We start from the raw sequence: 25,690 nt of genomic DNA, 5'->3' as shown, positions 1-25,690 counted from the left end.
GAAAGCTGAACTCAGAAGCAGCACGAAATGGTGGTTCCCGGCAGTGGGAGCAGTGGAGAAATGTTGGCCAAAGGGTGCACACTTTGATTATTAAAATAGGTTTGAGGGATCGAACAGACAGCATGGTTATAATAGTTACGGTTGAGCTATATATAGTTGACCCTTCAACCATATGAAGCTTAGCGTCTTGACTCCCTTGCAAGAGTTGAAAGCCATAATTAACCGACTCCCCCAAAACTTACCTACAATCACCCCTGGGCATCCACAAGAAACTGGTTGCCAATTCTCCCATGGGCAACAGCATCCAATGCATCCAACTGGCCTCCACATCTGAAAACTCCCAACTGCAGAGCAAGTACTGCTTTCAATATGAGGCTGCAGATGTGAGTTGTCTGCAGATGTGAACCCCCGTGGATCCAGAGGGCTGACTGTGTTTACTGAAAACAGTGCACACACAAAGTGGGTCTGCACAGCTCCTGCTCATGGTGCTCAAGGTCAGCTCTACCTGACATTTGTTCTGACAGTACCTTGTGAATTAATGTTCCCACCACCCAAAAAAGGAAACTATGTAAGCTGATCAGTACACTAATCTTATTGTTAAACTTTTCACAATATATACATACATCAATTGTATGTATGGACTTCTAAAAATTACTATTGTTATTTATCAATTACGTATCTAGGAGACTAGAAAAAAATTACAGGACTTCCAAAATTGGGAATAATTATACAAGTAAGAACCAATGAGATTATAAATGCAGGAAACTGCCCTGGCTGGCGAGGCTCAGTGGACTGAGTGCCGGCCTGCAAACCCAAGGGTTGCTGGCCTGGTCAGGGTCCCAGTAGAAGGCATACGCATATGAGGCACCATCCACTGATATTGCCCTCTAGCCTTGCCTTGCCTTGCCCTCCCAAAATAATTTTTAAATTGTTAAAAAGGCAGGAAACTACATCACTTTTGCTAGGCTTTTTATAACAAAGCCAGTTTATTAAACACAATACCAACAATAACTCAAAAACAAAGGTTTAAGGGAGCCTAATGTTTAAATTTCAGAGTTCTCTCTAAAACTGTTCTATAAACATAAATCATACTGAAAACACACAGTTATACCAAGTGTATAACACAAAGTTACAGTTAATGTGACCAGGAAACTGGGAGGCCATTGCCCAACTGTGTTTAAAACATGACCCTGACTGGGCAGCTCAGTTGATTGGAGTGTTCTCGCCATGCACCGAAGGTTGTGGGTTTGACTTCCAACCAGGGCACACACCGCACACACCTAGGTTGCGGATATCCCTGATCGGGGTGTGTGTGGAGGCAACTGATGAGTATCTCTCACATCAGTGTTTCTCTTTTTCTCTCCCCTTTCCTCTCTGTAAATATCAGTAAACATATGCTCAGGTGAGGATAAAAAAAAATGCACTCTCTCTTTTGAATGCATGACAATCAGAGCCTCCCAGCATTGAGTGCTGTGTTGGAATGCCACCACTGGAGAGCTGCAGAGGCTTAGATCTAGCAATTGGCAATGAAAGAGCCAAAGGCTTCTACAGAAACAGCTATGTCAAGTGCCTTTTACCGTGTTCCACATGCGATACCCTCACAAATTTAAAGAATGGTCTAAGTAGAATTTCACCCATCAAGACAGCCATTCAAAGTAAGCACCTTCCAGAACCCAGAGTTCTTATCACTCCCATTAATGTGCAAGAAGTGACCTTTTATTAAAGAAATACAGGCATACCTCCCTTAGTGCGTGCCATATTAGATGTTATTTTAAAAACTGAAGACCCTCCACCAGCAAGAAGATTGAGTCACTTTGTTGAGATGACCTGGCAATGCACACACAATCCCACAGCTAAGCCTGCGTTAGAGGACGGGTGATCTCCAAATACAATGCACCAGTCAGGCCAAAAATCTAAGGGCCACGCATGCCTGCAGATCTATGCAAGGAGGAATGTTTCCCTTCCAAAAATGAGCACACATTATTCAGAGGTGTCCAGAGAGCTGAGTGCACAGAAAACAGGGCTATTTATGCATTGTCCACAGTTCATATAAGCATAACCTGTCATATGTATCATCAGTGTCATTTTTTTCATGCCTCCTAAACCAAAGAAGGCTTGGATTCTTTATGATACTTACCTGATAGTGACTATCAACAGAAACTTGTCATTTTGAATGTCCACTGTCCTCGGGAGACATTTACTTCAAAAGCCATGATTTAAAGGATGGAAAATATCACTGACATACACACCTGTGCTGGAGGAAGAAAACCCAAGGATGAGAATTCCTCTTAAGTTATCATGAAGAGTAAATAGCATACTGTTGTGTTTATAAACTACTTCCTACAATCAGTAAGGGCCCCCTCATTCCCTCGTTGAAAACTTCACAGCAAAAGCTATGTGTGCCCTTTTACAAGTAATTTCACTGTTGCATTACCAATTCGAACTGGACCTATGTATTTGGACATTCCTGTTTATTTCTAACTAACTAGAAGATGCTATCTATTCCTGTAAAATTCCTTCTGAACCCTTCCAATGTGTCACTAATGATCTAGTTGATACAATCATAATTCGAACTTCGGAGTGTCAGCTCTATTTTAGGATATAAGTAATACAACTTCTCTCAAATATGAGCTCCCATCTCCCAACCCCCCAAACTCTGCCGTCAGTGTCCTAGTGCACAGGGTCACTTACCACGAGCAGGAGAAGATGGTTATCTCAGGACTGTGTGCACACTCTGGTGACACAGGGCACAGAGCGCCAAGTGAGCTGGAAAATGGTGGTATAAATGTCCCAGACACAGGTGTGCCTCGTATTCCACATGCTGTGAATTCCATGCTATAGGTTCCTTCGGCACACTCCCTTGAGAAACCTTTGGCGTCCTCGCAGCCTACCTGCAGTGTGTCTGCCACTGCAAGGTGGAGGAGCCCAGGCACGAGTCTCAGCTTTACCACTTAACTGCCTGGGCCACATTTCCTTACGTGTCAAGGTTATTAACCAACACTACTCAACACAGAGTATATGTTAGGAAGCTGAAACAATTATCACAACCATTCTATCATAAAAGTTAAAGAAACTTATTTAAATGAGTTGCTTGGAAGGCTTTAAACCTCATCGTAATAAAGCACACGCAGTGTCACTGTGACTTCAACAAAACCAATAGACAAGAAAATGTACAACAGTACCTCACAGTTTAATTGCTCTATATATTTATTAGCGAATATTAATGCTGCAGAGGGGACAGAAGCTCACAAACACTCTACACAGTTTCACAAGACACAGTGCAGGCAAAGAGTGACTAAGGACCAAGAGTATCCTAGGGTCTTGGTGGGCGCATTCCTGGGGGAGGTGGACCTGGAAAATAAAGAGCAAAATTCCATGAGGTCAAAATGCATGTCTATCAAGGGCCTGGGCTGGCGCCGCTGGGCACGTGGGAACCCACTCACCTCTGATTCCAGGTGGGGGAGGTCTCATTCCTGGAGGAGGCATGCCTATCGGGGTCCCCCGAGCAGGGGGAAGCCCAATCGGTGGTCCCATGGGTGGTCTCATACCAGGTGGAGGAGCCATAATGCCTAAAAAAGAAAGAGGCAGAAAGGAAGACCTCAGAAAAAGATGAGGCCTAAACCAAAGACAATATGAAATGGGCCCAGACACCAAGTACATAGCTGACCAACTTCCTCTTTGACCATTCACCATGTAAGCCATCTGCAACTCAAAAAAGTTCAAAGCTCTTTCAGTCAAAGCCAGTATCCAAAGTGGGAGCAGATCTTAGCTCCTAGTTACGTACTGAGGCAGGGCCTTCTCTTACAGTATTTTTAGTCATCACTGCAAGATACTACAATCTCTTCACAGACCCACACCTGTAAGACCCAACTCGTGTACTGCTCTGTTCACCAGTTCCTTACCTGGAGGGGGGGTTGCCCGTCCCACAGGGGTGGGGGGAGTCCCCCGACCTGGTGGGTACTGAGTGGGGGCTCCAGCTATGCTGGCAGTGGCCGCCACAGCAGCAGCTGCAACGGTGCCTCGTCCCTGTGGAGTCATTACCTGAGAAGGACGGCCAGAGAGACAGACAGCACAGGTAAGGCACATCCTCACATACTCACACAGAAAACAAATGGTGGATCATGGCCTATTACATAGGAAATGACCATAGTAATTTTGTACATCTCCACTTATTCTCACTTTAAAAAAGTCTTGGCGCACTAACATTCCCCTTTTAAACTGAACATGCCCATTTTAATCTAATGATCATTTTCTCACCTCTGGTTTACCCACATTTCTCTGCATCCACCAACACGATTCGTCAGTCCCATCCAGGTGGCTCTACCCCCTTCCTATGCCTTTGTCCTCAGTCCCCTGCACAGCACATGAGGCTCGCACCACAGGCACTTGGGCCTCTTCACCTCCTCACCTGCTGGGAGGGTCCCCCTACCCCTCGGACTGGGCCTGCTAATCCTGCAGGAGCCTGTGGAATCGGAACACCAGCTGGGACTCCTCTGCCTGCGGCCCTGCCAACCCCAGGGCCTCCTGCAGCTCCTGCCAGTGGTACACGAGCAATGCCGGTCTGAAAGTGCAAAAAAAGGATGGCTTGAAATCAAATGCTTTGGCAAGTCACTGGCCCTCCTCAATTACCCCTGAAAGATGGATCCTTTTCACCCTTTCCCACACCATGATCTTTTATTAGTTCTGAACTCAAAAGAGCATGTGAACAAGCGCACCATGGGGAAACCCTGAAGATTCAATGCATCACTCCCACCACTGTGCCACATGCATCTCAGAACCCTGCCGAGAGAGGCAAGCGGCACTCCTCCCTTTGCCTGGGGAGGGTCCAGCAGAATTACTCACTGGCAACCTTACTCCCCATGTGTTCCCCCAGCACAGCTGGCAGCAGCTGCTTGGCACACTGCCTTTCACAAGGAGCAGGGTCTTGTGCCTCCACTGTGCTCTCCTGTCCCCTACAGTCATGTTTGCCCTGCTCTGTGTCTTTCTTACATCTTTGGGGGGAGGTCCCTCCACTGTCATTGAAACCAAGTTCTCCCCACGCAACAGCACCAGACCCAAGACCCGCTTCTCTTCCCGCTCTGGCTGCTTCGCATTCTTTGGCCTGTAAATCAAAGTGAATGGTTAGTATGGAAATTTAGGGAGCATACGCTCACTGAAATTATTTAAAGGTCATGAAACACCAATTAAGACAATATGCCAAGATGCTCATATTCAAAGCTGTGGCAGAACAAAACAAAAACACACGCATCAGTAAACTCAAATGATACATAAAAGTGACTGGTAAAGCTCTTTTTCTGTGAAAATTCAAACTGCCGGAATGTCCTGTCAACGTTATACTATGTAAGAACTAATTTATTCATTATGAACAATCCAAGTGATTTGCCTAAAATACAGCCTTTAAGGCAGGCAATCTGAAACCTTAGTTTTTGTGTTAATACGGGAAGTAAAAGTTTCAAAATGCTTTAACTTCATACGCAAATCTTGGGGACACTTGAAATACGATGGGAACATTAATATACAATGAAAAACACCAAATGGTAAAGAAATAATGGACAATTTTGAATAATAAACAGCTGTGTATTATTCCTGGATTAACACTTTTATTACTTAACCATGGGAAATTTTTGAAAAAATCCTGATTCCAGTTTCTTTATGTCAGCAGAAATAGTACAGGGCGGGGCAAAAATAGGTTTACAGTTATCCATAAAGCAGACAGTAACTAGTAATATAAGAATAAACTTTTTGCATCCTCACAACTGTAAACTCGGTTGCTCCGCCTTGTGTGCCAGCATGCTATGAGGCTTCTGACATACAACGTGGGTAACAGTACGCCTCATACTCCAGCAGGTACCATCAGAAAGTAAAGATGATGTACCCACACCTAAAGCATTACTTAGGTGGCATTATCACTGCAGCGGTAAGAAGAATGAAGAGAAATTGGGTTGGCACAGAGTTATGGTCAAATGCCTCTAGTATTTACCCACGGACCAGATTTTCTATTCTTATGAGTAAAAAGGATGATTGTTTAAAAAACATTGAAGCATGCACCATCCTCGAGTTTCTTAAGTGCTCTGCCTGGTACAGGAAGGACAAAATATACATTACAGACTCTTCTCAATTTGACTAAGGAAAGCTGATGTTCTCAGTCTCCCTCATCTCCCATTACCCAACCCCAAGGTGGTCTTACTTGATCTTCCTGAACTCATCACAATCACAGAGGATCAAGTTCATATGCTTGTCAAAAGCCTTAAAGGTGCCAATGAAGATCCGGCCATCTTGCAGAATGCACCTCATCCTGTAGTCGATGTGCTGCAGCATCTTGCTGCTCTTGCCCACAGTCTGGAAGGAATAAGGGGAGTCACCAGCTTGTCTGCAGCTACTTCCCAACCTTCCCCATCTCCTATGCCAATCCAGGTTAGGTTTCCCCTTCCCCCTCAGGCTGAGGTGCTTCATCTGTATTTACATCCTGTGACCCTTCGGGAAGACCATCAATCAAGCACCCTCCCTATCACTTAACTATTTCTAACACCAAATTACCCTATGATCTGTCAAACCATTGTGTTGGGCTCATATGGTATTTTCACCCCTCCCCTTCAATACATATCTTACCATGATTGCTGTTTCACCAAATCCAATTATCTGCAGTCAAGTTTCAGGATCCTTAAGACCTAAGGGAAGGCTACAGATAAAGGTATGACGCAGGTTCTGCAACAAACACAATGCAAGCTGGGGCAGAAGCTTCAAACAGTAGGTGGAGCCTGCAGAGGAAAGCATGGTCCAGCTGCACTGCAATCTATTTGGCATGAAAAACAGTAACAGACATACTGCAAACCATCCCCTTCTCCCATGCACTCCAAGAAAACTGCAATTTCACTCTTCTCTTACCTTGACTCCCACATTTTAGGCACCTCAGTTTTACAAAGTTTTTTCCATCATTTAAGTATATCTGATATGTAACAATGTATTAGTTATATTAATTTCAGGTATCTAATAAAGTGGTTTAATATTTTTCGTACCTTACTATGTGCTCCTCACACTAATTCTAGTAATCGTCTCACTGTGCACACTTATTGCACTATTGTCTATGTTCACTTTCACCTTTTTGTCCATCCCCATCGACTTTTTACATAGATCCTTCAAATGTTTCAAAAATACTCATTTTCCATTCTAAAACGAATGACTTTCTCTTTTTATCCTTACTCATAGTAGTACTTCATTCTCTGGTCCCCAGTTTATACCAAGTATGTCAACTTCAACAGTTTGACATCCTTAAGTTTCTCCCTCTGAATTAATCACTGACTAGAGCAAATTTTTGCTTCTCGTCTGCACAACCTGCTTGCAACTTCAGTGTTCCCCATCCACGGCCAATTCCCTTCAAAATACTTACATAGTCTGTCTTTCCCAAGAACCCAATGCTTTCTCATGTAAGGATTTAATACTTCCTTTGTTAAAAGGGTTCTTGCAATTATGGTATGCTTATATGGCTACATGGGCAACTTTCCTTCATGCAGTATAACAATGTTACCATGTCCCCAATACACTAAAGGTTGCTACTAAGAATGGCAACCAAATCCAGCCGGAACTTGTACAGGGACTCAAGATTAATTATAATCAATACAAAAGAAAAATTATATAAACTTCCGAATGAGCAACTGGCCTTACGCATCTGTTTATAGCACTTAGGTACTCAAAGTCACATGTAAAATGTAATACTGCCTTTAACAATCATTTCGTTAGGATACGCATTTAAGAGAAAATTTCCAAACAGCAAAATAAACTCAATACTGAATCATCAGGATTGAGCTTGGGCTGGCAAACCAAGGGACTGAGGTTCAAGTCCCAGTCAGGGCACATGCTTGGGTTGCAAGCCAGTTCCCAGCAGTGGGCGCACGAGAGGAAACTGGCACTTCTCTCCCTCTCTCCTTCCCCTCAAAAATAAATTTAAAAAACCAAGTAAAATATTTAAATAAAAAAATAAGTAAAATATTTAAATAAAAAATACTGAATCATCAATTTCAAACCATGAAAATGAAATCATTTAAATGGTGGTTATGAACCATAGCATCATCAAAACCAAAGTAAAAACATGCTGAAGACAAGTTTTTCATGTGGAACAAACTCACTGCTCAAAAGAGTAACAATGGCATGACAAATAATTCAGTAAAGGTGCTAAGATGTAGTAGGGACATTTCCCTTAACTACCAAAACTTGATTCATTTAAATTATGGCACCTTGGAGCACATCAAAACTGGCAAAAAAACCAAAATTCCCAACCTTGGTTGTCCACATGCAAACTGTCGTGGCGTTGGCTGAAGACCATTGTCCATCCACCCTCAACACTGTCCACACTGCTCTGACATGCCAAATCCCTCTTCTCCCGTCTACCCTGCTTCCATCCTCAGACATAGAGGAGTAACATCAAGGGTATCCCCATGTCTGGTACCCAGTGTTTGTTTCAAATAAAATTATATAAAGACCTAGTGAAATTAGCAGACTGAACCCCAACATAAATACAGTTACTGATGCAACCTCACAAGATTGAACTCAAGGCCCAGGATTTTGATGTTCTCAATTCTGACAGGAATCTCTGTAAGCAGGGTATATATGTGAATGGTTAACATTTCCACTATTACAACTTTGCATCTATGAAGATTTAGGGTCTCCAGCAATCCATGAAGAACAAGGAAGTACAGAATGGGGGGTGGACTGGAGATTAAGGAATAAAGGCTTTCCTCGAGTTACCTCTCATCCCTAAAGTTAGCTCATCATGCTCATGAAATCCATATATTGTGAAAACACATGACTATGTAAAATGGTCAACTTGATCTCGACAAGAAAGGAGTAAGAAATGACTCAAGAGAAAAAGGACAAGGGAGGGAAATACATCACAGTGCCTGGCTGTATTATGCAGTTCGTGTCAGGCCCTGTACATCATGGGGCACAAGGCAAATCAATGACCCCAAGTCCCTGGCCCAGACATGCTGGGATCCCTCACCAAAGTTCTCAAATTTCTGGACAGTGTGGACCTTCAAGTGATTAAAATGCATAAAAAAGTAAAGCTCTGCCCTGGCTGGTGTAGCTCAGTGGACTGTGCACGGGCCTGTGAACCAGTCGGCTGCGGTTCGATTCCCAGTCGGGGCAAATCAGTTCCCAGTGGGGGATGCTCGGGAGGCAGCCATACATTGATATTTCTCTTCTTTCCTTCCCTTCCCCTCTAAAGATAGATAAAAAAAATTTTTTTAAAGCTCTTTTAAGTCAGAGAATAACATGGTCAGACTTGGCCAATACACAAGACATCCTGGAAAAATGGTTACACATTAGTGCTTAACTAAATCAAGTAAGACTAGAATCTCCACCAAAAAACATGCACGATTTTAAAAGTAACTGGAGAAAAATGTAAGCACATGGAAAACATTCATTCACAAAGCAATGCTAGTTAAATCTACAGAATTTATGCTTTTGTGGATCAGTTTATTCATCAAAAACAGTAATCAAGATACCAAACATGGTTCTGAGTAACTAGCTTGGTGGTTAATACTTTACAGCACTCAGCACTGTATGCTGCTGCCAGAAAGCCGTGTGAACAAAATACTTAAGTCACAGCAACAATCATACCCTGTAGTGCACAAATACATGCATCCTTACTCTAGTGTTAAATAATGTAGCAAATACATCTTAAAAGTATAACATTTTCAACATTAACATTTACAGCATACTAGCAAAAAAAATCCCGAACAGATACAGGAGCAATGTAAATCATGAATGGACTATCATCTATTTGATATAAATGATAAATTATGAGAACTATGTAATAAAATGAAAATCATTAATGATAAATTATGAGAACTACGTAATAAAGTGAAAATAATTAATACTCATTTAAATAGAATAGAAAATAAACTAGTTGAAAAACAAGATTCCAACTAACAAACATTCTCAAATCAAAAGAAAATGCCCTGGCTGGTGTAGCTCAGTGGATTGAGCACGGGCCTGTGAAGCAAAGGGTTGCTGGTTCAATTGCCAGTCAGGGCACATGCCTGGGTTGTGGGCCAGGTCCCCAGTAGGGAACACATGAGGGGCAACCACACATTGATGTTTCTCTCCCACTCTTTCTCCTTCTCGTCCCCTCTCTCTAAAAGTAAATAAATAAAATAAATAAAAAAGAAAATGGTAAAAATTTCAACCTCATGCTGTGGTCCAAACATGGGTACATAGTTTTTGGTTCATTTTTTCCACTTTTTTCTGCTATCACTACCAGGCTTTCAATTTTAATAATGAAAAAATATCATTCAAAACTACCTATCTACATGCTTACCCTGTCTTGAATGTGATTCTCAGGCATGAATTACCCTTTTCTCAGAAACCCCTGGTTCTCTGCCCAGGAATGCTACCACCCCTTTCTTGACTACATCCTACAACGTTCACCTGGGTGTTCTTATCTGTGCATGTGGTTTTCTAAAGACAGATCAGCTAACTTTCCCTATAAAACAGTGTTTTAGGTTTTGTCTTCCACTCAACCTATCACCATATTGTCAATACAGCCACCAACCATATGCAAATCAATGGGCATGACTGTGTGCCAGTCAACTTTTACTTACAAGATCTGGCAGTGAGTGGTGAGATCTTTACCTCCCCTGCTCTGAAATAATCCTAGAAACTAGTACCATTTACATAAAACTAGCACTTGAGAATCAAAAAATTACTTGGTCCTACTTGCATAAATAGGTCAATTCAAAAAACCTATGAATTTACCTAGTATGATTCAAATAACATTACACTTAGAACTTAGAGGAGTATGTGGCCTGTATGAAGGAACCAAAAAAATACTGTTAAAAAACTTGTGAACACTTAGGCATTTAAGAATGTCCTTTCTCTTGGAATAAATTTGGGCCATGAACAGATTCCACTGAAATCAATTCCACTCTTATACTCAAGTCTAGGCAATCACTGAAAAATGATGGAAAAAATTTGGCAGGATGATTTTTTCTTTTAAAAAATTTCTCCTTTTGTTTTCCAACTCAAAATGGTGGCCTTATATAAACAGGACTAGTTACCTTGAGTTGAGAAACATTTAAGAACACACATAAAGGAAACCCAGAAGAAAACTGAGCCATAACCCTTTCTTCTTTGTCCATTTTGAAAACATATTTTTAACCCCTTTGGATTGAGGTCACAAAGAAAAAACAAACCATTAAATCAGAATTTAAATATGAACAGCTTTTTCCTAAAAAAGGTAAGCAACACAAAGACAGACTGCAAATAAATCTACAGCACAGTGAAAAATCATCAAGTCTTTATTACATTGTCAGCTGATTGAAATACAGTGATGAAAACAAAAAGTGAGAAAAAGACACAGCAAAAAGGAATAATTAGTAAATAAGCATGGGTAAATATTGAGCTTTTTATTTGCTAATGAATGTAATGGGAACTTGTAATTCAGAGGGCATAAGTTAAAGTAACACAGAACAAAGTGCTTTTATCTTGCACTCCATTTTTCAAGGCAACAAAGATAGACTAATAAATAATATTTTGTATAAATTTAGAAAATATATCATACATTGGTATTTCTTGATTAGCACATGTGGACATCTGAGGAAATACCTGGTTCATGCAATGCAACTGTCTGCTCTCAGCAGAAAAAAATAAAGTGTCTTACCGAAGAAAATTCTAAAACATTCATTAGCAGGGTATTTAGCAGCCATTCATAGTGATTTTTCATACCAAGTTGAAATCAATATAAATTAAATATGAAAACTACCTAAAAGGCATGCAGCACAATGAGATGGAATACAAGAAACACAACAGAGGTGTCATTTTAAGAGCACTAAGGTCCTGCTTTCACTGTTCTAGACTTCCTGCGAAGGGCTTATGGCATCAGGCTTTTAAAGAAGTTTCTTTTTACCTCCCAAAACCCTATTCTTTAAGGATTTCTGTACTCCTGATCATGGCTGCGTCAACTCTAACCTGGGTTTTTTGCTTGGAATCAGCTACCTGGAATGTCCCAAGACTGCTTTAACCACCTCTCGGTGTCTCAGCTAGGAAAGCCTGCCTCAGTTCTGCCTGGAAATCCACAACAGGTACTTGCTGTTGTTGCTGCTGCTGCTGCTGCTGCTGCTGCTGCTGGGAGCGCCTCGGGTACAGCTGACACCTATGACAAAAGCACAACACAAATGCATGGAAGGCGCTTGCCCACACCTTTCAGGTAATAATGAAAGCAACCAGAGACATTTACATGTAAGGGGCCCAGTCAGGGTCTGAGCGCAGCATCACCTTATAGAGACTCTTAACAGGAAATGGGAGTCTCTGCATACAGGAAACCAAGGGATACTTACCCACCTCGGGGATACTACCAACCAAGTAGAAAACAAAACCGGAAGCTTTTCCTGTGGAAGTAGCCCCACACCCACCACTTCCTTTCTGATCTCCTCATCTGGAGCAAGTCTAAATCCCTAGTGAGGGCTGTGGGCATTTGCTAATGCCGCAACAGACAGGTTCCAGGGTATGCACTGTTCAGGTTTTCAAGCTAAGTTAACGAACCATCTATTAGTAGGAAATTCCAGAGAAAATGTGTAGGGACCTCAACACATCCCTATGGGTCAGTAATCTTGCACTGAAGCTCATCCCGAGGATAGGAAAGAGATGCTGCTGACAAGACAAGCTTGGAAAAAAAAACCTGTTGGCAAGTCTGACCTTGGTGGTAAGTACATACATACATGCGTGAAAATATTCAATTGTATTTAAGTTGCAATGAAATGTTCTCTACTACTTTCTGTAGTTTCTAAATGCTTCCAATATGTTAGATAATGAAGAATTAGGCTGGACTTTGTCTATGGTTCCTGGGAGATAAGCTTGAAAGCCATTAATTTTCCAGGCTGCTCAGACAGGATTAGAGAGCATCATCCCCATCATCCTCATCATCCTCATCGGGGAAATAGGGAAGATATTCCCCAGGCCCAAAGAATAAGCTGATTAAATGGGTGTTGTATGTACTGGCAGACAGTGTACCATCAACTCCAGGGAGTATCAATGAGCTATTGGCATCACTGTTCGTCTGTGGGGCGGTTCTGTCTGCATATTGCTTTGGGTTTTGTTCTGATGCCACGTAGGATAAAGGTTCTAAAAAAACAAGCATGATAGAAACTCGACCCACTAACAAAAATCCTCCCCCATAAGATACCCCCACCACCCATACCTCCCACAACAATCTCTAAGCCACCTCAAGGTATTTTCAGAGATTTTGGGAGGGAGATGGCACTTTTTTTAAAACTCTGAGGTTGCTGAAGACTAGAAGGTAAATGCTACTGCAATGTTAAAAAAGCTGACAGGCAAACAGTAAAAGAACCAATTATATAAATAATTCAATTCTGGTTTGTTTTTGGACTGGGATACTATATTAGTCTTCTGAACTGGTACCTAGGCAATTCCTCAGTAATATTGATTCCTAGTACCTACAGTTTGGGAAAAGACAGGATGAAAATGCACGCTCAAACTGTAATTAGTATCTCAATCCTGAGGATGCTGAGCATACCACCATTAGGGAGAGCTTGAGAACATCCACACTCCTTTAACTACTCGACACTATTTCCACAACTGAAAACTCTCCTCAGATCTTTCCTCCAAATCAGCACCCTGTATTAATACTACAAACTGTACGTCAAGAATATGAAGTTATTTCTTCTTGAAATCAACAAAAGGTTTTCCCACATGTGGACAAGGAGGCCGTACCTAAAACAGGCTGAAACAAGATGTGATGACATCACCTGTTCACACTGGTCAAAGAGCTAACAAAATGTAACAAATAGGATGGCATCTTTACCCATCAACCAAAGATCTCCAGTGGACTCTCCAACAATACCTCCCTACAGTAAGTATATCTCAAGGTATTTGCGGAGATTAGGGGCACTGGAACCTTTTAAAACTCCGAAGTTACAGCCCTGGCTGTTGTAGCTCAGTGGATTGAATGCCAGCCTGCAAATTGAAAGGTTGCAGTTTTGATCCCCAGTCAGGGCACATGCCTGGGTTGTGGGCTGGGTCCCCAGTAGGTGGCGTGCAAAAGGCAACCACACATCACTGTTTCTCTCCCTCTCTTCCCCTCTCTCTAAAAATAAATACTTAAAAATTTCATTAAGTTACAAAAGGCTAGAGAAAGAAACATTACCATATTAAAGAAAACAGGCAAATATACCATATTGTAAATAAATTATCGTTCATAGTTATTTTTAAAATTTCTAAAATAAAAATATAATACACTAAGAAATGTAAACAAGGTAAACAAAGAACAATGGGGCGATCTTTAGTCTCTTCAGTGATTTAAAATGTGCAAGCATACCCTTACCCCTTTCACTTTGCCAGTTGGACATGTGTGTTTACTGGCCACTCAAGTCGGACAAAGGAACTATCCTTTTAAAACTCAAGCAAACTGGGTGTTTGTTTTATATCCTTTCACAGGAAACAAGTTGAAAAAATGTGCAAGTAAGTATTTTAAGTCTTCATATATGATCAAAAAATAATGCACAGTAGTTATGTATTTTCATCATTTAAAAACTTGAAAGATTTGAGGAAAATGCAAGTATTAACGAATTTTCAAATTGACTGCTTTTATCTTGTTTTTAACAGGGAAGAAAAATAAAAATCTAAGATAAGTATACTTACCAATTGTGTTATTACACCACCTAGACACTGGAAAATAAGGGGGATTTCTATTCATTGACTTCAAAAGACCCAAGGCAGTTACAGAAAAGTCTCGTATATAGAAGTCTCTAGATGTAAACTATCACAAATGCTGCCCCCCTTTGTGTCTGGGGTGGGGACACGTGCTGACACAGGAATGCAGAGGAGAAGGTGTGCCGGGACAGAGGTCAGACTACCTGAGAATCACCTGGGGATGAAAGACTGGTGGAAACGTGAAGTAGATATACTCCCTTGTTACCTTGAAATTACATTTTAGAGACTTTAAGTAAAAAAATCTAGCTACTGTATGATCTGTTAGGATGACAAATTCTTCAATGTATACTCTGTATGTACCACTAAAATTATTCATATGGTTTCAACTAAAATCTCCCTTCTGAAATTCTAAACATTATAGTGTGTATGTGAGGGTGTTTCCAGAAAGTATGCAGCCACGTAATATGAAAAATATTACATGGAAGATACGAGCTACAAGAAACACTGTACATCTCAGACCCCTTCAAGGTAGGCGCGTCTTGGAAACCCACAGTTCTCCTAGCATCTGTTCCACTGTTGGAAACACTGTGAAATCCTCTGTTGGAATCACCATTTACCTGCCCCATCGTATTTTCCTGAATCCCATCAACAATCTGAAATTCCTTCCCTTTCAAAGGTGATTTTAGCTTTGGGAAAAGCCAAAAGACACACGGTGCCAAATCTGGGCTGTACTGGGGCCGAGTCACATGCATAATTTGATGTTTCACCGAAAAACTCTGTACAAGTCACGATGCTTGAGTGGGCACGTTGTGATGAAGTTGCCAATCATAAGTTGCCCATAGCTGTGGCCACTTTTGTCATGTTCAATCTCTCAACCAATTAAGGACATTGAAGTAGTACCTCTTATTGTTTGGCCTGAAGGAACATACTAATGGACAACACCCACCCAATCAAGCACCAGTTAACCTGGTCTAGATCTTCCTGTGACTTTGCCATGCCTTCTTTGAGCATGGAGAACCAAGTGACTTACATTAGGACCCCCGGGCCTTTGTTTCCAGATCATGGTCATACACCCATACTCACCTCCAGTTATGACCTTCTTGAGAAAATATGGTTCATTAGTAGCAATCTAAATCAAGTCACTTTGAACATTCTCAAGCATTCTGCTTGCTGCAGGCTTCCCAGAATGTGGATCACTTTCAATAGATTCTCGATTACCTCTAAAGTGTGTGCTACTCTTAATTTATGCTGCACTCACGGCATCATCCCCAAAAGCTTTCTGAATCATCCAAAGTTTCCAATGTTCAAGCTTAATGCAAAATGTGATGCAGATTCATTGCTCTACTCATTTAGATTGTGACAGCCACACAGTACAATGCTCACTGAACTGCATGTACCACCCCCACTGACTAGTACAGTAAGTCCCCACTGTTTACCCATGTGCATTCCATTCCACTCTCCTTGGCTGCCAGGTTACACCAATGTTGTGCAAACAGTTCTCACGTTAACAATGGTTGGGCTTTTTCTGGACAGACCTTGTATGTACTACACAAAGGAGGAAATATTTATGTATTTCAAATTTTAACTGGATAAAGGTACTAATAAAAAAGTGTAAATATTGCAGAGCAAGCATGTATGCATAAATTAACATCTGTTCAATGAACACAGCATTTTGTATGCACATAAAGTTTAGTTAACACTAATATACATATTAACATAAGTAATAAAGCAGACTTTACCATAAGTATGTTAAATACGTAATTTTATAAAGATAAAAACCTACCTACGCATGTGTGTAGGAAAATACATTTTACCAAAATTTTATTAGAAATTAGGACAAAATAACTAAGGAGGATTTCACTTTTTAATGCTACATCTTTTGTATTATATGGATGCATCCTGGCCTTTCACTGCCCCGGGTACTTTGCTCTGAAAGGAGGAAGGACTGCCATGTAAAGTGGTTCTCAACCCACACAGCACTCACTCTTGGTTGCTCAGGGAGGCTGTCCTCCTCCGTTTCACCTGGACTTCCACCTCGGGGACGTGCTGTTCTGTGGTCCTTCTCAAGTGTAAGCGGTCCCTGGAGCAAAAAAAGGGATTTGTTTGATACAATTCATCAGTTTATAAAACTACAATTTACTTGAAGGTTATATTTAGAGCTGTATTTGACACAATGGAATTTTTGTTTTACTCGTTGTTTAAGTAGTTTTCTATCTTTTACTCCCATTCCCAGCCCACCCCCCAGTGCTCCCCACCTCCCTCCCATTTCCACCCCTTAGTTTTTGTCCATGTGTCCTTTATACTTGTTCCTGTAAACCCTTCTTCCCCTTTCCCCCGAAGTTGAGTTTTTAAAAACATCCATAATTTAAGTGAAACACGGTACAGTAATATTTGTCAATTATTTCTCAATGAAACTGGAAAAAACAAGGTAAGTTAAAATATAAGCAAGCTTTTGGCTTCCAGTAGCCAGGTTCTATCCTAACACCAACCCCCCCCATTAGAAGCCCCTTAACAAAGAAAATCTAGGAGAAAAATGTCAGAAAATTAAGCAAAAATAAAATGTTTCTGCTTTTATTCACATGTAGATATAAATCTATATGTAAATATACAGAAGTACTACATATACCTAAGTACCTGTGGGGAAAAAACAGCTAATTGGAAAAATAATTAAGAATATTTTATTACATTTTTATATAGTTGAAAGCATAAAGTTTAAATTACAAAACATCTACTTAAGCAATCTTCTGTGCAATCGCTTTCTTAGGATTTGCTTAATCCTAAGCAAATAAAGGTAAAAATAAAATAAATAAAAGGGATATGCAAGCGAAAAAAAAAAAAGAAATCCCAGCTGGCGCCATGTTAGGTGGCGCGAGCAGCTCACAAAATGGCTGCCCCAGAGGCCTGAGCGGGAGTCTGCCCCCTGAGCCATTCGCGTCAGAAACCCAGGAGCCCCTCGTAAAACTTAACTTTAAAGATGCTAATTCAGAAAGGACAGAAAGGAAGGCATTTTACAAAAGTCAAAAAAGGTAGAACTCAGGTTTTAAGTTCTTTTTAAAACTCTTGGTAGATTGTGCAAAGTAACCCAGATTGCCAATAATCCCAAATAAATTGTATTATTGCTTAAAAAACTGTAAGTCTAATCAAGCATTAACAAAGATTTAAAAAATCANCAAAATGGCTGCCCCAGAGGCCTGAGCGGGAGTCTGCCCCCTGAGCCATTCGCATCAGAAACCCAGGAGCCCCTCGTAAAACTTTACTTTAAAGATGCTAATTCAGAAAGGACAGAAAGGAAGGCATTTTACAAAAGTCAAAAAAGGTAGAACTCAGGTTTTAAGTTCTTTTTAAAACTCTTGGTAGATTGTGCAAAGTAACCCAGATTGCCAATAGTCCCAAATAAATTGTATTATTGCTTAAAAAACTGTCTAATCAAGCATTAACAAAGATTTAAAAAATCATGTACGATCATGTTTAAATAAGTCTTTAATTTCTTTAAAAAAATGGTTGCTCCTTACACATGCCAACTGTTAAATTTAACTAGATTTCACCATAAGTAAAACAAGGACTTTGCTTCAAAGAACACTATTAAGTGGGGAAAAACCCCCCAGCAGAGTGAAGAAAAATATTTTCAGTTAATAGAACTGATGAAAATCTAGTATCCCACCCTGGCTAGTGTAGCTCAGCGGACTGAGCGCAGACCTGGGAACAAAGAAGCATGGTTCGATTCTCAGTCAGGGCACATGTGTGGGTTGCAGGCTGGTCCCCAGCAGGGGATGCACAGGAGCCAACATTACATTGATATTTCTCTCCCTCTCTCCCCTTCCCATCCCCTCTAAAGATCAGTAAATAAGATCTTTTAAAAATTTCACTAAAAAAAAAGAAAAAGAAAATCTAGTCTCCCTAATGTATACTTACAATGAAAAAAATCAATTTAAAAGGGGTAAAGAACTCACACGGACTGCTTTCCAAAAGATGTACAAATGTCCATCAACACAAAGATGCTCCTGAGGATAATCATTGGAGAAATGCCAACCAAAACCACAAACATACACCACTTCACACCTCAGGAGGAGGAAATGGAGCAATTGGCAGTGGCAGTGTAAACTGAAATGCTGACTGGGTAGTTAATATTTAACCCACTAACTCCACACCTACTAGATGGAGTTAAAATAAAAAGTGTATACCCGAGTATGAATATGCCTAGCAACATTATTCACAACAGCCAAAACATGGGAATAACCCTAATTACATCAACTGACTAATAAACGAAGTGTGTGGTATGTATGGTATATCCATCCATGGCAAGTCACTCAGCTGTTAAAGGACTGATTCTTAGAAGTTTCAAATACACGGTGGGCAAAAAGTACATGTTCAGTTGTAATAAAGATAAATAATAATACAAGAATAAATTGTTCCAGGTACTCAGAACTGTATCCTACTTTTGCCCACTCCATATACTTCTTAATACATTATATTAATACAATAAAAATGGGCTATCATGGACAACTATGTCACAGATGTGTTATGCTTCAAAGTATAACTGAGAACACCATTTCCAAAAAAGCCTTCAGTTCCTTTACCCGTTCATATCAGTTGCTCAATATGCATAGGTCTGCATTCAACTAAGAAAAAAGAAAGTTTAAGAAAATCAATTTTAACCTACTTTTTAGTTATATTTAAAACCCGAGTATTCACTTTAAAAATAATGAAATGTGTCCTAAATATGTACACATATGCATTTGTAATCTTGACTGCATTCATTACTCAGAAACCAACATTTCAGAAAGTTAGCCATTTAAAGGAAAAATTCTTTCATGTACATAATGTTTCAAAATCATTTCATTAAGAAAACTAATTGGGCAATACACCAAATATCAAAGTTATAAGATCACACAATAGTTTTCCTAATTGTCTAATATTCTACCAAATAGTTAATATTCCTTACACCCCCCCAAAAAAATCTTAATATTCAACTGCTAAAACCTCAAAATTACAAAGAGCCCTGGCTGGTGCAGCTCAGTGGATTGTGTCCTGGCCTGTGATCGAGTGAAGTCTCCGGTAGGGGGCAGGCGAGAGGCAACCACATACTGATGTTTCCCTCCCTTTCTCCCTCCCTTCCCCCCTCGCTCTAAAAATAAAAATCTTTTTAAAATTAAAAAAAAAGAACGAGCTAATACCAGTCTACACATTCTCCACAAACATGCGAAAATCAGTTTTTCCAAAAACAAAGCATGTGGAGTCGCCCAGGAGAATCTGGGCCAGCAGCATTCATAAACTGGAAGACAAAGGACCTTCCCCGCCAATTTTATGGATCAGCGCGGGAGGCTCAACCACACTTACTCAGGCCGCTTTGCCCTGGGCCACCAAGTAGAGGGGACACAATGGACTTCCACTAAAGCCCTAATTGCACATTGAAGACAGGAGATCAAATCTGATCCTCACTTCCCCTGCCATATTGAGGCAGCACTCACACTCTGCTTACTTGAAGGATTTTTCCTAAAACTAAGTACCCTATTAACCAATGTAACCTCAATAAATGTAATAAAATAGAAAAAATAACTAAGCAGCAGCTTTCAGTGTCAGAGTAAAAGATTACTGTAAAAAGGCCTTGATATCCTTAGTGAAATTTGTTAAAAATCTATGCACATTAAGGAAGATGGAAGGGGGAACAGAGTTAAGTGTAACCACATATGGGGAAATATTTCTGAAATAAAAACACTGAGACAGGCAAGCAATAAAACCATGGAGACCAAGACAATACAGGATAAACCCCAAATTAACCATACAGCGCCTGCCTTGAACAAGGTAAAATGGCGGACATACCGTCCTCTGGCCTCTGAAAGGCCCGGGGAACAAAAGCGACTGCAGAATGCAACTAGAAGAAAAAATGGTGCAAATCTAAAGCACCAGAAGATTCCAGTTCTATTTTTCAATCTCCTCTCAAAGAAACAATTTTGCAACAAATCTCTCCAAGATCTCGGTTTATTTTTTGTCTTAATTACGTTCCCACAGAGCACAACCAGATATTCTGGGTATGATGAATGAGAAAAGAGAAGAGAGAAGCACTTCCAAATCTTGCAATGCGCCCCCCGCATTAAATCCTTAAAAAATGCACCTCTCCAATCAAAATGGTGGAATACACAAAAAAAGTTACTTGGTTAATTATCCTTTCCCAGCAAGTTTTCATAGTACCTCCAAATTCAAACACAATGAGTCATTAACTTAAAAATCCAGTTACGGACAAGTATCAATTCCCGAATCCCACGTACAACCACCGACCTGCAGAGCCTTCTGTCCACTTCTCCGATTCTCTCCTCTGCTCTTCTTTGGCCCTCTTCCCAATTTCATAAAACAGTCTAAAGGTAACATCATGAACAAAATACCCCAAAATTAAGAAACTCGACCCTGTTAGGGTGACACACTTGTGCAATTTCAAAATCTGTAAAGTACAAATATTTATAAAAGGCTATAGAAAAAGCAGTTATCTAAAGAATTACTGAATCCACTCTGAATAAAGAACAATTAACTTGCTCATAATACAACACAAAGAAAATCTACAAAAATCAAAAAAAGGCCCTTTTCTGAAGAGTCAGAAAAACAGATTAAAGTCACTTGTACCAGTGATGGAGGTTGCGTTAGCACCACTGGACTGCCTTCCCCTTCTCAGCCTCCTGGCCCCACCTCTCCCTTGGCGGGCCCCTTATGTAGGAGGCGCCCCTGCGCAAAGCCGAGGCCTCACGCCTTCCGCTCCCCCCGCCAACCACTGCGGGAAGGGGCAGCTGAGTGGCTGCAGCTCAGGCAAGCCCCTTCCTCCCTCCCCCAATTGCAGCTACACAAGGCAGGGGCGGAACATGTGACAGACAGGTGAGCGGAGTAGCTGCTGCCGCCTCCAGGTAGATGCGGTGCACACCCCTCCCCAGCGCGCCGCACTGCAGCAACTGCGCCTGCGCGGCCCGACCCCACACCCTCCACCACCACTGCAACTCCGAGGGGAGGGGGGCGGCAGCCCGCACGGCCCCGCCTCCACAGGCTACACTGCGCCAGTGGGCGATGGCGGCAAGCATTCTTGCCGCGCAGGGGCCCGCGCTGCCCCTCCCCCACTGCGGCAATGCGAGTGGGAGCGGCGGCCCCCTGCCCGCGCTTGCGCGCCCGCATGGCTGCGGCAGCGGCCATCTTGGGAGAGTTGCACAAAGGCTGGGCTGAGACCCGGACCCTCGTGGGGCCAGCCAGCCCGCCCGGCCACCCACCACACCTCATTTCGAAGAGGGTAGGAGACGCTCCGCAAGGCTACATCCTGACCCCGGCACGTACTCGCCACACATTTAGCGAGCGCTGCAAGCCCTTTACTTAATCTTGCGCCTGAGTACAAAGCAAGGGATCCAAAGGAGCAAAAACAAAGGGCTTGAACGTTAGTGCAGCCATCCCTTCAGCCAAGGGTGGGGCACAGAATACCCACAGCAAACTAAACCCGACTTCCACTCGTTACAGACGATCAAACATTCTCTTTTCAAATGACATCGGCAAACCACAGAATGTGCCCCTGCAGACCCTGCCGCCGCCGCCGCCCTGCCCTCAGGCGCATCCGCCACCAATAAGGCCAACACCGCACCGAGCCCCGCCAAACTGCCCCATCACGGCACCCTCGATCACACCACCAGCCACATTCACTTTTGCCATGCTATCCCCTTCCCCACACCACCGCCAGAGCCGTTTCTCCACTTCCCACTCCCACCATGGTCAACCTTGCGCCATCCGTAAACAGCCACGGTGTCCACCGGAGATCCCCAAACCACTGGTGTGGCTACCCGCTCACGACCGTCTTCATTGTGAATACCCGACGCTCCGCCCCCTCACGCCACCAAGGACGCCCCACCCTATATCCCCCTCCCCACCAATGCCGAGGCCCCCGCCCACCCCGCACCATACCATCCAGCCTGACGCAGCGAGGCCGTCCGCCATCGCTGTGAACCCCCCCCACGACCATGGCCTCAGATCTCAAGGACAAAGGGCCACCCTGCTAACGACCGCATTGGAAGCGGCAGGATGGTGCAGACGGGCCAGAACACCGCACAACGCGGAGAAGACACAATCTGCATACAAAGCCCAGCCCCGCACGTCCTAATGCGTCCCTTGCGGCTCTCCAGAACAAAGACTCTGAGGTTCCAAACTCCCCTTATACCCAACACGCTCCAGGTTCTGCGACACTGGAGTATCAGCTGTAACCACAACTGTCCCCCAGGCACGGTGAGGGGAGTTGCCCGCACCGCTGACCTGGCCCTCTCCATCTCGCCGCTACCGCTCCTCACACCACGTCAGGCATCGCCGGCGGCCGCTCCAAACTGCGCTGGCCCCCGCCGCTGCAGCGCCAACTAATCACCCCAGTTCTATCTGCGCATGCGCTCCACCCCGCGCCACTGCCGTCTGCGCCTGCGCGGCAAATTGCCGCAGTGCCGCGTTCCTGCCGCAGTGCGGGCGCCAGCGCCCTTCTCCACTGGAATAACTGGCGGATGGTGTCTCCCAGTCCACAGGGCGCCAGTGGCTGGGGATGGGGCTCCAGAGATGACCACCACCACCCCAGGTTAATGACAGTGTCTCCCTATTTTAACGTTCGTGTAAAATGTTCAGAAAATGATTCTTGGTTCCCAACAAATGCGTGCGGGTACCTCGGACCAAACAATCTCGATCCACACAATTGGTGGTCGTGTCTTGTTACAAGGCCAGCAGAGGTGCTGGCTTGGAAAATTCCACTGACGCAAAACCACAGTCAACGCACAGACACTAGGACCCGAGGCCCTGGCTACTCGGAAATCTAAAAAGATCGCACATTGTTCAAATTTGGTGAGATGTCCCTCCTTTTCCAAGTTCCTACTTTTTTTTTTTTTGTAAATTGAAGGGTATGCCAAGAATATCAATGTAATTAAACTCTCCGATACAGAATAGGTCATTAAATAGGCAAAATTGGCTATTCATTTCTTGTCGAACAAAAAAAAATGAACTTGAATCCCTACATAAAATGAGATTTTATAATACTTGGATAGATTAAAACGGTTTTTTTCCCTCCCATAATCAATTATATCTGGGGTGGGGAATAGTACTTTCATACAACACTAAAGAACAACTAATTAAGTTCTTTTCTTTCCTAAAAAGGCCTTCTATATGCGGACTCTTTGGTAACTCTAAAGTTTCTGCATATGTATAACATGGAAAAAACAAAGCTAACAAGGGGAAGGTGAGGACTGAATCCCAAAGCTCTATCTGCATATTACTTTGCATATCTCTGCCTTTTTTCAATTGCCCATACCAAAAAACTAAGGTAGAGGGGGATTAATGGTCACTAACGTAGCTCAAATCCTTTCCCCATTGTTAGTGCTACGTTAGTGCTCTCTGTTCCCAAAGATCTTATACTCAAGCAAGGGTGAAGACATATCAATGCAGACTTCTGTTACAGCAAAATGTTGGAAACTATATAACCTGCCCTGTGGAAGTTGGGTAGGCTAAATAAATTAATGTATAGGGTGGGTGGATGTGGAAGAAGGTATTCAGGTACAAAAGGTGATGGAAAAAATAAAATAAAAATTAATGTATACAGCCGGGGCTGGTGTGGCTCAGTAGATTGAGCGCAAGACTGGGAATCGAAGAAGAGGGTCACTGGTTCAATTCCCAGTCAGGGCACATGTCTGGGTTGCGGGCCAGGCTCCCTGGTGTGGGAAGTGCAAGAGGCAACCACACATTGATGTTTCTCTCCCTGTCTTTCTCCCTCCCTTCCCCCTCTGTCTATAAATAAATAAAAAAAATATTTAAAAAAAATGAATGTATCCCTGGCTGGTGGTGTAGCTCAGTGGATTGAGTGTGGGCCTGCGAACCAGAGGATCATGGTTTGATTCCCAGTCAGAGCACATGCCTGGGTTATAGGCCAGTTCCTGGGGTGGGGGGGGGGGACACATGAGAGGCAACCATACATTGATATTTCTCTCCCTCTCTCCTTCCCTTCCCCTCTGAAGATAAAGAAATAAAATCTTTAAAATAAATAAATAAATAAATAAATGATCCTCACCCAAGGACATGTTTGTTGATTTTAAAAAAATGAATGCATACATAAACAATAAACTATAATACAGCTGATGTAAAGAATGAAATGTTAGGCTGAACCATGTAAATTATCAATGTTTAACAGTGATTGACTATAAAAAATGCAATTTCTAATAGTTCATCCTTACATATTTATGGGAAGTACCATAGGAAGGACTTAAGAATACGCCACCCCCAAAACATGCCCTTGGACTCAGACTTGAGTGATTCGAATTCTAGCTTTGACCCTGGACAATAATGTCACCTTGGGCGAGTTCACTTTCTGTGTTTCATTTTGTTACTATATAAACATGGCAAAATTTTATCTCATTCAATGATTTGGCAATGAAATGAGTTAATATACTTAGAATCAGGTCTGAGACAGACTGACATCTCTAAGGTGGTGATGGCTCTTAGAATTGCACCAAATATTACGGTTGTGGTTGCACCTGGAAAAGGGACTTTCCAAGGAGTGCAACTTGCATACACATTCCTTGTTGTTGACTACAATCTGTACGTAATTCAGATGTCCTCAGTTTTATTCTCTTTCCTGTTGCAAATTAACACACATACTGTGTTCAGCCATCCTGTTTCTTTAGGCTCCTCTTGGTTGAGGCAATTTGGATATTTTGGGGGGTTTGCCTTTTACTTTTTACTGCGTTTATACTTTTTTCAGTGATCATTAAAAAGTTTCAGAATGACAAAAAATAAGTATTATTTTTTTTAGAAGTCTGCTTTTTAAAAAGATTTTATTTATTTATCTGTAGAGGGAAAGGGAAGGAGAGAGGAGAGAAATATCAATGTATGGTTGCCTCTCATGAATCCCCTGCTGGGAACTGGCCTGCAACCCAGGCATGTGCCCTGACTGGGAATCGAACTGCAATCCTCTGGTTCACAGGCCTGCGCTCAATCCACTGAGCTACACCAACCAGGGCAAAAATAAGTATTATTAAGACAGGAG

General features: G+C 42.2%; 2 protein-coding genes and 1 non-coding gene across 4 annotated transcripts; 1 reads left to right on the top strand and 2 right to left on the bottom strand.

Moving 5' to 3' along the window:
* Positions 1–3,183: 3,183 nt before the first annotated feature.
* Positions 3,184–12,008, bottom strand: SNRPN (small nuclear ribonucleoprotein polypeptide N). The gene is made up of 8 exons (XM_037053797.1): positions 11,992–12,008; positions 6,610–6,679; positions 6,188–6,339; positions 4,990–5,101; positions 4,409–4,561; positions 3,903–4,041; positions 3,444–3,569; positions 3,184–3,351 (listed from the first exon to the last, which is right to left on the bottom strand). Exons 2-8 carry the CDS (start codon positions 6,610–6,612, stop codon positions 3,314–3,316), a joined length of 723 nt encoding a protein of 240 aa, XP_036909692.1. The 5' UTR covers positions 6,613–6,679; positions 11,992–12,008; the 3' UTR covers positions 3,184–3,313.
* SNURF (SNRPN upstream open reading frame) lies at positions 10,233–23,039 on the bottom strand. 2 transcript variants are annotated; one of them, XM_037053799.1, is made up of 4 exons: positions 22,933–23,039; positions 16,649–16,744; positions 11,992–12,148; positions 10,233–11,309 (listed from the first exon to the last, which is right to left on the bottom strand). In XM_037053799.1, exons 1-3 carry the CDS (start codon positions 22,944–22,946, stop codon positions 12,013–12,015), a joined length of 246 nt encoding a protein of 81 aa, XP_036909694.1. In that variant the 5' UTR covers positions 22,947–23,039; the 3' UTR covers positions 10,233–11,309; positions 11,992–12,012. The 2 variants fall into 2 exon arrangements, with proteins under 2 accessions (XP_036909694.1, XP_036909693.1); XM_037053798.1 differs by lacking the exon at positions 10,233–11,309 and having other exon boundaries at positions 11,384–12,148; positions 22,933–23,038.
* LOC118992092 (small nucleolar RNA SNORA27) lies at positions 14,331–14,457 on the top strand. Its single transcript, XR_005067542.1, has one exon. It is a non-coding gene; the product is annotated as a small nucleolar RNA SNORA27 (small nucleolar RNA).
* Positions 23,040–25,690: the final 2,651 nt, after the last annotated feature.

The sequence above is a fragment of the Sturnira hondurensis genome, unplaced genomic scaffold (genome assembly GCF_014824575.4).
Source record: "Sturnira hondurensis isolate 20B ecotype Veracruz unplaced genomic scaffold, ASM1482457v3 Scaffold0007865, whole genome shotgun sequence".
Classification (NCBI taxonomy): Eukaryota; Metazoa; Chordata; class Mammalia; order Chiroptera; family Phyllostomidae; genus Sturnira; species Sturnira hondurensis.
The sequence above is the reverse complement of the archived record's forward strand: the minus strand, read 5'-3'. Positions and strand labels throughout refer to the sequence as shown.

Bases quoted from the DNA above. Each gene is read 5' to 3' on its own strand.
- SNRPN (XM_037053797.1), bottom strand. The intron at 4,562-4,989 runs GTAAGAAAGACA...TTGCACTTTCAG, and splicing joins AGGGACCTCCCCCCAAAGAT to ACCGGCATTGCTCGTGTACC. The intron at 3,352-3,443 runs GTGAGTGGGTTC...TTTATTTTCCAG, and splicing joins TCCCCCACCTGGAATCAGAG to GTCCACCTCCCCCAGGAATG.
- SNURF (XM_037053799.1), bottom strand. The intron at 12,149-16,648 runs GTGAGTGCTGTG...CTTTTGTCATAG, and splicing joins GCCTCCCTGAGCAACCAAGA to GTGTCAGCTGTACCCGAGGC.